This window comes from Myxocyprinus asiaticus, chromosome 26, assembly GCF_019703515.2.
Source record: "Myxocyprinus asiaticus isolate MX2 ecotype Aquarium Trade chromosome 26, UBuf_Myxa_2, whole genome shotgun sequence".
NCBI classification, from domain to species: domain Eukaryota; kingdom Metazoa; phylum Chordata; class Actinopteri; order Cypriniformes; family Catostomidae; genus Myxocyprinus; species Myxocyprinus asiaticus.
Genome location: NC_059369.1, coordinates 17009614 through 17025655, shown reverse-complemented (window position 1 = coordinate 17025655; position 16042 = coordinate 17009614). Strand labels below are relative to the sequence as shown.

The window sequence follows — 16042 nt, the reverse complement described above, 5'->3', positions numbered from 1 at the left end:
CCGTCAAAAAATGGAGTACATTCACTTGCATTGTTTAAAGGAGGAGGCCTGAAGTGAAATCCTAAAAATCTTAAATTCTGTTTTGATGAAGAAAGAAACTTAGATACATCTTGGATGGCCTAAGGGTGAGTAAAATATTAGCAAATTTTCATTTTCGGGTGAACTATTCCTTTAAAGCATGACACATTCTAGATCGGAGCTTGTTTGTACCCAAGTACACCCCTTAACTATTGAAAACTCATTGCAATGCACAGACTCTCATGGTCTTAAACCAGCTTTTGAAAATTCTTTTTATTTCTTGTTTGTTTGTTTGTTTTTTACTGACATTTTCCCAGTATGGTGCTATTTTGGGTCCTTGAGCCCTGTGAAATGTTGACGGGTAAAAAGCATGGTCATGGTCTCATTATGTCAGGAACATGTGTACCATTTAAGCCCATGTGTTCTTAAGCCCACTATGCTTTTAACATTTTAAATGCTTAACATTTTACTAAATAAATGCCTCAATTTTGATAAAATAATTATTTAGACCTCGAACATAATAACCATTAAATGAAATGTTTAATTTCTGAATCTCACAGTCCTTATTTTTTTTCTCTGCCTATTCATTTTCTCCCTGCAATGAAAATAGATTCTGTATGTAGAGTTGACAAGGAATTCAGTTTAATATGAGGTTCAATGGGTTATTATGAACAATAGGGGTCAGTGGAAAATAAACCTAAATAATTTAGAATCAAGGTAAACACATAATTTATTTTATTTCATGAATAAAAAAAACATTGTATTTTACAATGTAGAGCATGTGTGTTATTGGTGTTTAAACAAATAAAATAGTTATTCTTTTAAGCTATGAGTGAACAGGCATTTCAAAGGCACTGTTCCTTATAAACCCATGTGAAAATAAAGTTATATTTCTGGATTATAATTTCAGACAGAGGACTAAATTTTGTTTGAGTTCAAGAAGTTTTTAAATATTGAGAACACATTTTTTTTAATGAAAGACAATAGATAGTATAGAGTTATATTATATGCCATCATATCGGTTATCAACCGTAATAAAAAATATTATTTCCCATTGGTATCGACCACAGTTTCTACATCTACACATCCCTAGAGTGCATGCGCATGTCTTTTGGCTGTCTGGATTGCAGATGGTTCTTGGATCACCTTTTCTGGAGTTTGAACTTAGAATCTATTGCTCACTGGCCCAGATTTTCAACCACTATTATTTTACTTTAACCATTATTATTATTGTCTAAAGTATTATTGTACTAAGATTGAAAATGTTCACTTCTTTCAAATTGCCTTGTGTGCTGTGGCCTGGGTAGTTCAGCGAGTATTGATGCTGACTACCACCCCTGGAGTCACGAGTTCGAATCCAGTGTGTGCTGAGTGACTCCAGCCAGGTCTCCTTGGCTCGGTTGCTAGGGAGGCTAGAGTCACGAGGAGGCTACCCCATGTGGTTGCAATTAGTGGTTCTCTCTCTCAATGGGGTGCGTGGTAATTTTTGCGTGGATCGCGGAGAGTAGCATGAGCCTCCACATGCGGAGTCTCCAGCATTTCATGCACAACGAGCCACGTGATAAGATGCGTGGATTGACTGTCTCAGAAGCGGAGGCAACTGAGACTTGTCCTCTGCCACCCGAATTGAGGTGAGTAACCGCGCCACCATGAGGACCTACTGAGTAGTGGGAATTGGGCATTTCAAATTGGTAGAAAAGGGGATTTAAAAAAACAAAAAAAACGAATTGCCTTGTGTGCTGTCAACAATGGACCATATTTTAATCCAAATGATGCTGTTTTATCAATCTTTTATTGAAAAAAATCAATACATATACTGTATACAGTGTGAGCAGAGTAAATAAAAAAAAAAATCCTGCTTGTCTTTTATTCCACATTAATAAAGGGCATTCCAAGGAGTTGACGTTTGATGCTACGCACTTCATTCCCCATCTGAAATGGATTCTTAAAAAAAATTTTGAATTCATTTTGAAAACATTTATGTATTTCTCAATGAATAAGTAAACTTAAGGAATAGAAATGCAATATCTGATCAAGGCAGGCATGAAAAGTAGCCCCTCGTTCTGAATACATTTCCATATTTTATTCTTTCTCTAAACATATTGGCTTCCTCATACTTGTTTTACAGAGACATTCTCTCCTCACTAGTTTCTTAAAATTGGTTTTTGCAAGTTTGAGCCAAAGCCCTTAACCCAAGAAAATTTCAAGTTAAATACATATATGAAACTGATAGTTTCGACTTTAAATTGGATGAGCCACATTCCAAGCTGTTGCAGAAAAGCCCTCCCCTCCCCCCCCCCACATACACACACACACACACAAACCTGTGACCACACACCTAATGAATTCTGTATTAATGCAATGAGTCCATATTGCTACAGTGTGAACTAAAGAACTAAATAACTTGGTTGGAAGAATCATATTGTACATAAGTACACTCCTTAACCATTGAAAACTCATTGCGATGCACAGATTCTCATGGTCTTAAACCAGCTTTTGAATATTCTGTTTTATTTCTTGATTGTTGTCTTTTCTACTGACATTTTCCCCGTATGGTGCCGTTTTGGGACTGTGAGTCCTGAAATATTGACTGGTATAAAGCATGATCGTGGGCTCATTACGTCAGATGCTGGATGAAAAAGACACTCAACATGTATATAATGTTGCTACAGAAACTGCTGAAACAATACTAAATATAAAGTGTTTTTGCCTTTCGCTTCTGTAAATTGTCCAATGCCCAGCATAAGAGCCCAAAAATTTATCCAGCAGTTGTAGTAACTGGTAATAGAGAATCTTAATCGGGGTGCTTGCAATTTTTGTGGCTTGTCAGTTTGTGAACTCTGTAAGCTCTTTGACTTAAACTTTTTGACTGGTCACCATCCACTTTCATTGTTGGAAAGAGAGAATTTTGGACATTCTACTAAACTTCTATTTTGGTGTTCTAAGAAAGAAACAAAACAGTAATGCAAGTTTGGAGTAAATTATGACGGAATTTTAATTTTTGGGGTGAACTATCTGTGAAAGGGTCCACAGCAGAATGAAAGGAGGACACAGGGAAATGGGCTTCTCCTGGCACAGGTAAGATTTTTAATTGGCAACTTCAGTGCTTACAGCTTCACAAAACTCATTAGCTTCACAGGTACGTAGTTTCACAAACTCATTAGCTTCACAGAAACGAACACTCATAAACACATCAGCTTCGCAGACACCATGGACTTCCTTGTGCCAGGCTCTCTCTCTCTCTCTCTGAGGGTGGCGTGGCTGCTTATATGCTGCTCTCCCCATGCTCACTGGAATTAGAGACAGGTGTTAGACATAATCTAGCACAGGTGCAAGCGCCGTTACCGCTTTCTCCCTCTCAGGACAGACGCTTGACCATGCCCCCGCTGCCACAATATCCTTTTAACAGATACAGAAATACAGAAGAGCAGTATAAAATTCTTGATAAAAGAAAGTAAGTTTCCTCTTTTTGTCTAGAAAGTCTTTGGGAGATTAAAAAACCTGTGACACTGCTGTGAGGTTGGGTGGCTATTGCTAAAGCCAGCTTAGCTCAGCTTTGTGTGTTGGATGAATTGGCATAAAATGAGCTTGCAGATCATTCTTTAATTAGCTGGAATACCCAGACACCCCAGAGTTGTTCAACAGAACATTTTAAAGCTTTTGTAGTCAAGACATATTTACCAGGTCTTTCTAAAAGCTAAACTTGAATAATATATTATGTAACCACAGGGTTCCAGTAAAAAGGTCTGTAGCCTCTACATTGTATCCCAGTTTGTTCCTTAGTCCAGCAGTCTGGAACTGATGTCTGACCAATGGCGTCAAGTGGGGGCCAGCTGAGCCATTGCAGAGGGTATGCTTTACCACTTTGTTTAAGTTGGCCGGACATACACGCCCAGCAGAATTCCACAGAACCAGTGAGAGGGAAGATTAAGTGACTGTTTGTCAAGATGCATACAGTTTGCTCTACCTGTGAGATTATAGACACAGTTCATAGCAGAAAACAGAATCAATCTTCACTACAGCACCTGAAGCATTTCTGGTGAATCAAGTCTGGAGGTTGGATACCAGAAATATTGTCTGCCTCGTTAGATGCGTCAACACATACACACCCTTTCGAGGACACTGTTGTTGTGGCGACACAATGGCTAGGGCTTAGTATAGTGCTTGGATTTGTTGAGCTAACAAGCGTTGCACACTATTTGTCCAGGGAGGGATGCTGGGGACAGGATGGTATGATTTAATTAGATGCATTATCCAGCTGCCACTCCTTGGATACCATATTTCCTTTTGATTATTTGTCATTTAGCAGGTGCTTGTTATCCAAAGAAACTGACTACAATGACAGATTCCCCAGAGGATCTCAGAGTTAAGTGCCTATTTCAGTACAGTTGTGATGGCTCGATCACAGCAACTCTTTAGTTTATGGATCATACCTAACATGGTTTGAACCTTTGAATTTGGGGTAATCTTCATCTTAGATCTTTAACTGTTACGACGGGGGGTCCATTTTAACGGGATCAGCCAACTTTTATTTGACCACTGTGGAAAAATTTAAATATATGTTCACCAAAAATACTGTGTTTATCTAAATGATTAATTATCCCTCCCAGAATAAAATGTGTTATAGTATGTAAAATTAAATGTACAGGTATAAGACTCTAGACATCATTAATGATTATTTTAATGGCTTTGCAATCACAACCATAACAACAAAGTATGCAAATACATTATTATGTTACTATATGCATGTAATTAAAGGTCAGGCCTGGCCTAAAATGCAACACTTGATATTATAAATATGCAATATATGTAATATGGTGCAGGTCCCTTTTCCATCTTTCTATCCATCAAGGGGTCCTTAGCCTAAATAAGTTGAGGACCCCTGCATTATGACTATTGACCCATTCCTCTATTTAATGCATATAAGGCATCGGAGATTCCAACTGCCACAATAATTTGTTTGGTTTCAAAACATTACAGATCGTTTAGCCAGCATGATCAGTTCAGTTGATGACCTTGTTTGTTGTCAAACCCTCCTACACCGGCTCTTAAAAATCAGTGAGCTGTCAATACAATGTTTGTGATCTGCATGATGTTTAAACCAACACAGAATTAAGTTACTCTGGCTACAGTGTTGATGTTTACTGTATTGAATGTAGTTTTTATTTATATTTACACTTTTGTGGACCTATTTGTTGGGTGATCATGACTCATAAGTTCAAAATGATTTTTTTTTGGGTAGGGTAACCAAGTGTAATTCATTTGTGTAGCTGTCACTAATGTAGCTATAAAGACATGGTAACACCTCGGAAGGGAACACTGACAAAAAATAATCCAACCATAAAAATGTATGGTATTTAAGGCTTCGTGCATATTCAGTGACAGTGAGACTCATGTAGACTACATCCTTGTAACTAAATAAAAAGCAATCTTTTCTTTTGAGCTTGTTTTGTTTAAATGCTACAATTTAAACAGTTCTGTTTCATTCTGTTTTGTCCCCATACATTTGATTTTACAGTTAAAGGTGTTTTTGATGCCTACTCTCCATTGCAAGTATTTCTCTACACACTAAAGTATTTTTAGATGTTGATTAAATGTTGATTAAAAGGTCTGCTACTGTACAGTACACAGTAGTTCTGCTTGGCTGCAGTGTTAATGACCACGTTAACATGCACTTAAGAAAACGGTTTATTCCAGGGTTTTAGCAGAAAGTGGCGTTCTGAAACATTGTGTAAACAAGAATGCTGATTTACTTACGCCGTTTAAGGGATTAAGAGAAAGTGGTTTAACACACTGGAGTACGCGGCTTAATGCGCTCATGTAAACATAAGCGGTGTTCTGATGGGTGTTTGGGTCATAAGATGGAGCCCAACAACATGTCAACACAGCGGAAACAGAATTCAACATTTCTGGGAGTGCACTCAGTACAGTGGGAAAATCACATACGCTATAACGCTATAAAACCGCTGTAAAAAAACTTACTGCGCTCCTGAAATAGAAAACAAAAAGTATGAAGTATTAGTATTATCTTTTAGTGGTTATGGTGTTGATCATTTTAGGGACTGTTCTTAATTTTCCGTGCTTTAGACAGGTGATTGGTGATCAGCTCAGTTCACGCAGCTCAAGCAGGGAAATCCCCAACACTATTATTGAATTATTGAATACATTCTTTCTACATTCAACGAGATTAACAAAGAACATGATGGTTTTCAAATAACTTTAAAGAATTGTCATTCATTTTTCATGCATATATATTATTTTGACAGCACTTCACAGGGTGGCCTGGAATGCTGACAGGGGGTGCTGCAGCACCCTCAGCACCCCTACTTCTCACAGCTATGCCTGTAAATGATCTAGTCGTCCTACTCTGCCCTGATTTTCAGCAGCTTTCTTCACTGGCTGGTTTCTCCTCTCAACTTTGATTTACAGTCACATTCTGCTTTGCACAAGCATGTGTACTGCTGTGCATTAGAGCATAGAACTTGGCCACTCAGTTGCCCTTTGGAGGGACAGATGGGCAGTTGGAGGCCAATTGTTATTTGATCAAAAGTAACAGTCAGTATCTGGTGTGGACACCAGCTGCATTAAGTACTGCAGTGCATCTCCTCCTCATGGACTGCACCAGATTTACCAGTTCTTGCTGTGAGATGTTACCCCACTCTTCCACCAAGGCACTTGCAAGTTCCCGGACATTTCTGGGGGGAATGGCCCTAGCCCTCACCCTCCGATCCAACAGGTCCTAGACGTGGTCAATGGGATTCAGATCCAGGCTCTTCTGCCATGGCAGAACACTGACATTCCTTTCTTGCAGGAAATCACACACAGAACGAGCAGTATGGCTGGTGGCATTGTCATGCTGGAGGGTCATGTCAGGATGAGCCTGCAGGAAGGGTACCACATGAGGGAGGAGGATGTCTTCCCTGTAATGCACAGCGTTGAGTTTGCCTGCAGTGACAACAAGCTCAGTCCGATGATGCTGTGACACACCGCCTCAGACCATGAAGGACCCTCCACGTCCACATCGATCCTGCTCCAGAGTACATGCCTCGGTTTAACGCTCTTTCCTCCGACGATAAACGCGAGTCCGACCATCACCCCTGGTGAGACAAAACCGCGACTCGTCAGTGAAGAGCACTTTTTGCCAGTCCTGTCTGGTCCAGCGAAGGTGGGTTTGTGCCCACAGGCGACATTGTTGCGGGTGATGTCTGGTAAGGACCTGCCTTATAACAGGCCTACAAGCCCTCAGTCCAGCCTCTCTCAGCCTATTGCGGACAGTCTGAGCACTGATGGAGGGATTGTGCATTCCTGGTATAACTCAGGCAGTCGCTGTTGCCATCCTGTACCTGTCCCGCAGGTGTGATATTCGGATGTACTGATCCTGTGCAGGTGTTGTTACACGTGGACTGCCACTGCGAGGATGATCAGCTGTCCTTCCTGTCTCCCTGTAGCGCTGTCTTAGGTATCTCACAGTACAGACATTACAATTTATTGCCCTGGCCACATCTGCAGTCCTCATGCCTCCATGCAGCATGACTAAGGCACGTTCACGCAGGGACCCTGGGCATCTTTCTTTTGGTGTTTTTCAGAGTCAGTAGAAAGGTCTCTTTAATGTCTTAAGTTTTTATAACTGTTACCTTAATTGCCTACCATATGTAAGCTGTTAGTGTCTTAACGACCGTTAAGGTGCATGTTCATTAATTGTTTATGGTTCATTAAACAAGCATGGAAAACATTATTTAAACCCTTTACAATAAAGATCTGTAAAGTTATTAGAATTTTTACAAAATTATCTTTAAAATACAGTGTCCTGAAAAAGGGACATTTATATATAAAAATCGTATATTTATATCTGAATTTTGTTTTATGTACACACACACACACACACACACACACACACTGGCCCAAAAGTTTGGAATAATGTACAGGTTTTACTCTTATGGAAAGAAATTGGTACTTTTATTCACCAAAGTGGCATTCAACTGATCACAGTGTATAGTCAGGACATTAATAACATGAAAAATGACTATTAAAATTTGAAAAAAAAAAAAAAATTCAGAACTTAAACTACTTCAAAGAGTTCTTATCAAAAAATCCTCCACATGCAGCAATGACAGCTTTGCAGATCCTTGACATTCTAGCCGTCAGTTTGTCCAGATACTCAGGTGACATTTCAACCCCACACTTCCTGTAGCACTTACCATGGATGTGGCTGTCTCGTCGGTCACTTCTCGCGCACCTTACAGTCTAGCTGATCCCACAAATGCTCAAAGGGATTAAGATCCATAACACTCTTTTCCAATTATCTGTTGTCCAATGGCTGTGTTTCTTTGCCCACTCTAACCTTTTCTTTTTGTTTTTCTGTTTCAAAAGTGGCTTTTTCTTTGCAATTCTTCCCATAAGGCCTGCACCCCTGAGTCTTCTCTTTACTGTTGTACATGAAACTGGTGTTGAGTGGGTAGAATTCAATGAAGCTGTCAGCTGAGGATATGTGAGGCATCTATTTCTCAAACTAGAGACTCTGATGTACTTATCCTCTTGTTTAGTTGTACATCTGGCCTTCCACATCTCTTTCTGTCCTTGTTAGAGCCAGTTGTCCTTTGTCTTTGAAGACTGTAGTGTACACCTTTGTATGAAATCTTCAGTTTTTTTGGCAATTTCAAGCATTGTATTGCCTTCATTCCACAAAACAATGATTAACTGACAAGTTTCTAGAGAAAGCTGTTTCTTATTTTGCCATTTTTGACCTAATATTGACCTTAAGACATGCCAGTCTATTGCATACTTTGGCAACTCAAAAACAAACACACAGACAATTTTAAGCTTCATTTAACGAACCAAATAGCTTTCAACTCTGTTTGATATAATGGCAAGTGATTTTCTAGTACCAAATTAGCAATTTAGCATGATTACTCAAGGTGTTGGAATGATGGCTGCTGGAAATGGGGCCTGTCTAGATTTGATCAAAAATGACTTTTTTCAAATAGTGATGGTGCTGTTTTTTACATCAGAAATGTCCTGACTATAATTTGTGATCAGTTGAATGCCACTTTGGTGAATTAAATTACCAATTCCCTTCAGAAACAGCAAAATCTGTACATTATTCCAACATAATTGGAAAAGAGTGTTATGGATCTTAACCCCATTGAGCTTTTGTGGGATCAGCTAGACTGTAAGGTGTGTGAGAAGTGCCTGACAGGACAGCCACATCTATGGCAAGTGCTACAGGAAGCGTGGGGTGAAATGTCACCTGAGTATCTAGACAAACTGACAGCTAGAATGCCAAGGATCTGCAAAGCTGTCATTGCTGCACGTGGAGGATTTTTTGATGAGAACTCTTTGAAGTAGTTTAAGAAGTTCTGAACATTTTTTTCAAACTGTAATAGTCATTTTTCCCGTTATTAATGTCCTGACTATACATTGTGATCAGGTGAATGCCACTTTGGTGAATAAAAGTACCAATTTCTTTCTATAAGAGCAAAATCTGTATATTATTCCAAACTTTTGGCCGCCAGTGTATATATTGTATAATAATTTCTGTATTCTTTGTTTTATGGTTTAATCCAGTTTTCATCTAAAAGTGTCTAATCAGATGAATTCATAAACATTATCCATTACTGAACAGCTGCTGTTCTGAGTCATTCTGATTTCATTTAGTAGTTAATGCTGAATTTCAGAGTTATTTTTGCTGACTTGTTTGTCTCACATGGCCTCTTAAAATCCCATTAAAAAAAAAAAAAAACTTAAGTCCCAAGCATGCATCCCCCTGACACAAGCATAACTCTCCAATCCAAAATGCGTCTGCTCATTATTTTATTAGACAATTAATTATGCCTCAGCAAAGAACTAACATTTGCAATAATTTATGACTTTTTCATCCTAAATGTTCATCAAATTCAAAATGCACAGGCTTCCATAATTCTCCCTGCAATCTAAATCCCCCTCCCCTGAACACCATGCTCATATTGTGACCATGCATCTCCATGATTTTAGCTCAGTTACTTTATTCATTTGATCCATTCTGGCATAGATGACTGAATCTTAAACTCTGGCTTTTGAAACATGCTGTTACTCCAAGGAATGTCTTTCATCTAAGAGACTTATGGATTAAGTCAGCTGAAAGTTTGTTTCCTGTTTTTGTTGAATGCTGTGAAGGTTGGAAATTAAATGTTTAAGCTCATCTTCTGTGGATACAGATGCCTTTGTCGCTTTATAGCTCAAGTCATAGGTGTGTTTTGTTGGGAGGCCACAGGCCTTCACCTACAGCGATGACATGCATTGCCTGTTTTGTGTGCTGGGTTAGTAGGAAACAAAGTTGAAAATGACTTCCATATACAGTGTTTCCTGCTGGTCAAGATTTTGATAGTAGGAAATCCACTGCTTCCCATTTTTTGCTGGCTATGGCAAAAATAGTTAATATTGGGATAAAACATTCCAGTAAAGTTCCATGTACTCTCATTGAAGGAGGTACCTGAGCCATATCTAGGGAACAGAACATCATAGAGATTTAGGCCACATCTACAATAACATTTTTCGGTTGATTTTGCTACGGTTATGCCACTCATCCACACTGTAACAGCATTTTCCTCCACCGAAAACATAACCTCTCTATACATTGGAAAAGGATGATGTTAGGATATGAAAAACAGTTTTCAACTGAAAACATAGTGTGGACGTGGCCTTAGGGGGCCAATAAACACCCACCAAGCAACTCCATAAAATCCAACCAGAACACTGCTGAATAGCATTGCCATGGAAAGTACTCACAACACCCCAGCATCATGGCGGCTGATACATTGCTGAAAATGTAAAAATATAGTTGGTTAACTCTAGTTAGTTACAGTTGAAGTCAGAAGTTTACATACACCTTAGCCAAATACATTTAAACTCAGTTTTTTCACAATTCCTGACATTTAATCATAGAAAACATTCCCTGTCTTAGGTCAGTTAGGATCACTAATTTATTTTAAGAATGTGAAATGTCAGAATAATAGTAGAGAGAATTGTTTATTTGAGCTTTTATTTCTTTCATCTCATTCCCAGTGGGTCAGAAGTTTACATACAATTTGTTAGTATTTGGTAACATTGCCTTTAAATTGTTTAATTTGGGTCAAACATTTTGGGTAGACTTCCACAAGCTTCTCACAATAATTTGCTGGAATTTTGCCATTCCTCCAGACAGAACTGGTGTTACCGAGTCAGGTTTGTAGGCCTCCTTGCTTGCACACGCTTTTTCAGTTCTCCCCACAAATGTTCTACCAGATTGAGGTCAGGGCTTTGTGATGGCAACTCCAATACCTTGACTTTGTTGTCCTTAAGCCATTTTGCCACAACTTTGGAGGTATGCTTGAGGTCATTGTCCATTTGGAAGACCCATTTGTGACCGAGCTTTAACTTCTTGGCTGATGTCTTGAGATGTTGCTTCAGTATATCCACATAATAAAATCTATTTTGTGAAGTGCACCAGTCCCTCCTGCAGCAAAGCACCCCCACAACATGATGCTGCCACCACCATGCTTCACAGTTGGGATGGTGTTCTTCGGCTTGCAAGCCTCACCCTTTTTCCTCCAAACATAATGATGGTCATTATGGCCAAAAAGTTACATTTCTTTTTCATCAGACCAGAGGACATTTCTCAAAAGTAAGATTTGTGTCCCCATGTGCATTTGCAAACTGTATTCTGGCTTTTTTATGGCGGTTTTGGAGCAGTGGCTTCTTCCTTGATGAGCAGCCTTTCAGGTTATGTCAATATAGGACTCCTTTTACTGTGGAGATTGATACTTGTCTACCTGTTTCCTCCAGCATCTTCACAAGGTCCTTTGCTGTTGTTCTGGGATTGATTAGCATTTTTCGCACCAAATTACGTTCATCTCTAGGATACAGAATGCGTCTCCTTCCTGAGTGGTATGATGGCTGCGTGGTCCCATGATGTTTATACTTGTGTTCTGTTGTTTGTACAGATGAACGTGGTACCTTAAGGTGTTTGGAAATTGCTTCCAAGGATGAACCAGACTTGTGGATGTCCACAATTTATTTTTTCTGAGGTCTTGGCTGATTTTTTTCCCATGTTATCAAGTAAAGAGGCACTGAGTTGGAAGGTAGGCCTTAAAATATATCCACAGGTACACCTTCAGTTGACTCCAATTAGCCTATCAGAATCTAATTGAAATCATTTTCTGGAATTTTCCAAGCTGCTTAAAGGCAAAGTTAACTTGGTGAATGTAAACTTCTGACCCACTGGAATTGTGATATAGTCAATTAAAAGTGAAACAATCTGTCTGTAAACAATTGTTGGAAAAATTACTTGTGTCATGCACAAAGTAGATGTCCTAATAGACTTGCCAAAACTATAGTTTGCAAATATGAAATCTGTGGAGTTTTAATGACTTCAGCCTAAGTTTATGACTTCAACTGTAACTAATCTAGTTCATTCTGTCTTATTTTACATATTGAAATGACTGTCTTGTTTATATGGACCTACTATGCAATGGTTACCATACTGCAGTTTCGTTATGATCTTGAAATAGCTCCGAAATAGGATAATTTCAGCTCTGACCCAGAATCTTTCTGAAACTCCTACATGTTCCAGAAACATTAATGAGGCTCCAGATTACTTTTAGGCCCAAATCATGGTTCTGTTGCCTCACTGGCACTGCAGACCACTGCATGCATGCTACAAAGTATCCACAAATCATGCATGCCCAAATAGGCCACCTATCGTCAAGGGAAGAGATGAGAGGGATGGAAATGCATGTGATCCAAGTACATAGCTTTTAAAGGGTGAGCTGAGCAGCACAGATGGACTTTGACAGCTTGCAGAGAGGAGACTTTCATTGTGTTTGATCATTCTTTCTTCTTCTATCTCTTATACAGGAAGGACCAGAATCTCTTGTCCCCAGTGAACTGCTGGTACCTGTTGTTGAACCAGGTTCGAAGGGAGAGCAAAGATCATGCGACTCTGAGTGACATTTATTTGAACAACGTTATCATGCGCTTCATGCAGATTAGTGAAGACTCTACACGCCTTCTGAAAAAGGTCAGAACTGTTTTCCTTTTACTTTATTACTACTAATTTGTCCTGTCATGCGAATCTTAAAGCTACAACTGCCACAGTTGTGACTACTTCTACTAATTCTACTTAGTACGTAATATGATGTATAACTCCTTAAATATATATTTGGCTATTTAATTGCAATAAAGAAGTTCCTTGAGCTAGAGTGTCTCTTCATTTTTTTTCTGATGTTATTGTATAGACCCTAGTTATTCCTCTAAGTTTTTTTTTTTTCATTCATATTCGTTTCAGGTAGTTTCTATTATACTACCCAAAGAGTTGACTCTTCTAGAAACATTGAGTATTGATTGTATAGATATAGCAGAAATAGTAAGCAATTTTAGAAATAAATAGTAAAATTTTTATGCTCAAGAGACAAAGACGATGTTCTCATCATTCAAAGTATACCTGTTTGCACTTAGTTCTTGTTAAAGCCAGATGTGGGGCATATGATGTTTTTTGTGGTATGGGGTTGTTTGGGTGCCTGTATTTGCTTGTCAGATTTACAATGTGGGTCCAGCCATATGGGACCTCTGCTTCTAGGCTGTGGTTCTGTTCTGAAAAGTTCCTTAGGCCCGAGCTCTAATCATGGCCTCCTGCCTCTCGTTTGATGTCTGTGGCCCCATGACCGAGACGACGTGGCGGTCCCTGCGACACAGGCCACAGATGGGGGGACAACTCCCAAACAGATTATGTGCTGCCATGCATGCAAGTCCTTTGATTCAACCACAACAGCAAATTAAAAGGCTTGAATTTAGGAGGCAAACATTTGGTCTCAAACAAGGGTTATTCAAGGGGCTTGCTCAGCAGTTCTTACCAGCTGAGGGATGTGCAAAAGCAGAGATGGATAAAGGCTTTGGAGTCTTCTGTGACCCCTTTTCCACTGTCACTGCCACTGCTTTTGGCCAGTCTGGCCCTTTTCTGGACCTTACCGCCAAAGACAATGTGGTTCTGGGCTGAAAAAAAAAATCAGCTCTGCAATGGCCCCTAGGAATATTTTGTTGTGTTGATTACCACTAAAAAATTATTTAGACTTTTCCCTCCTTTTCTTTAAAAAGAAAAAGCAAAAATCGGGGTTACAGTGAGGCAGTTACAATGGAAGTAAATGGGGGGCCAACTTGTAAACGTTAAAAAGTTCTGTTTTAAAAGTATATCTACAAGACTTAAACAAGATGCATGTTAACATGATTTTAGTGTGATGAAATCGCTTATTAACATTTCTGATTAAAGTTATCCAATTTTACAACTTCGTTGCCATGACGACGTAACGGCAAACCCTAAAACGAACATAAATAAAACTATGATTTGAACAACTTCGCAGCTCAGATAATACACACATTTTAACAGAATTAATGTAAGTGCTTTTATAAAATTATAAGCTTCACATTTCTGCTTTTTAAACCCTCCAAAAATTGTCCCCATTGACTTCCATTGTGCCTCATTGTTACCACGATTTTTACTTTTATGAAAGAAAAGGAGGGACAATTTGAAATTAATTTTTGCGGTAATCAACATTATGCTACAAATTCTGTAGATTGAGCGTAACTTGTATTGAACCCGGTATATTGCTTTTAATCTGTTGGTTTAAAATCAGGTACCAGTAATATTGGAGAATGAGAGGTGTCCTCACCAAGTACAGTTTTCGAAACCGCAACTTTTCAAAGGTGTCTACGCTTCAAGACACGATGTGCGTTCAGTTGACAGACACCACATTCTGATTTCTGATGCACTGCTCAGTCACTCCCGCCACTTTATTTCCCCTGTCCATTGCCCAGTGATTTTATTTACAAATATCATACTGTATGAATTGTATTCATTATCTGTTTTTTATAACTTGCATAGAAGCATTTGACATAATAATACCAAGCAAAGTTACTTTGGATATTAAATTGCTTTCTCACAACTAAAACAAAAATGAATCCATCTTGGATCGGCTTTCATGTCAGTGAAAACACGGGCTGGTTCGCAGGTCTCCTGACTAAGCATCGGTTCTGGTACCAGCACTATTTTTGGTAGAAGTGGATATGTGTTGGAAAATATCACCTTGGTGTAATGTAGAGTGTTGAAACCTTCTCTCATTATTGCATGCTAACACAAGAGGAAGGTGCCCGTTATAGTAAGCAGGGTTAAAGACTGTATTATGACAAAGAACCAGATGTCTTCCGTGCTCCTCCTAGCTGTATTCAGAATAATGAGTGCCTTGCATTCAAGGGTAATAAATACATCTACATCACAGTGTAGGAAGTACCCTAGGTTTTATAGTTTAAACTTAAAAGGCAACATTATGAGTAACGACACCAACTTTGCGATGAAAGAAACCTGGTGGGTCAGTCAGCATCTAATACATTTGTCCATAAATGCATCTTGTAATCTGTATATATAAATATGTAAATGACCATTTGACATCCCCAAATGGGCATGTCTCCCTCTATAGCCCCTGTTTACATAAACCACTATTGGTATGCAGCTCTTATGTGACTAGTTATATAACAAGACCACTTCTTCCACATAACATCTAGCTCTCTGCTTTCTCAATGTGTTGACACAAGAGTGGCAGAAGAGAGAGAGAGCAGTGGGTTGTTTCCCTTAAGGGCGCTATATGTTGTTTGTGGGGGGCAGTTAGTCACCCATGGTGTTAAAACTGCTCTTCCTTGTAATCAGTGCATACCGCTTCCTTTGATCACAACATCATTTCAGTAATGAGCCCCACACACAGAAGATTGAAGCCCTTGCTGTCTCCTCAACCCTTCAAGGCACAGCTGCAAGTGTCACACTGAGACACTCGCTCACTCTCTGCTTCCAAGAGACAGACCTTGAGGATGTTCCTTTGAAAGGTGGCAAGAGACTTGGAAGTCAAACATCACTATTACAGTTGCTTATGCTTGGGGTAAGGGATTTGATCTAACCCATAATAACCCCAAGTATTAAACTTGGGCATGTAACTTAGTCCCACACTGTTTGTAAGAAGTCGCAAGG

General features: G+C 39.2%; 1 protein-coding gene across 2 annotated transcripts in view; it reads left to right on the top strand.

Moving 5' to 3' along the window:
* The window catches only part of LOC127417281 (SLIT-ROBO Rho GTPase-activating protein 1-like), a 153270-nt gene that overhangs the window by 51715 nt on the left and 85513 nt on the right, over positions 1-16042 (top strand). For both annotated transcript variants that reach the window (XM_051657183.1, XM_051657185.1), the window contains exon 3: positions 12889-13051. In XM_051657183.1, the coding sequence (XP_051513143.1) occupies positions 12889-13051 (163 nt within the window). The remainder of the gene's footprint in view (positions 1-12888; positions 13052-16042) is intronic.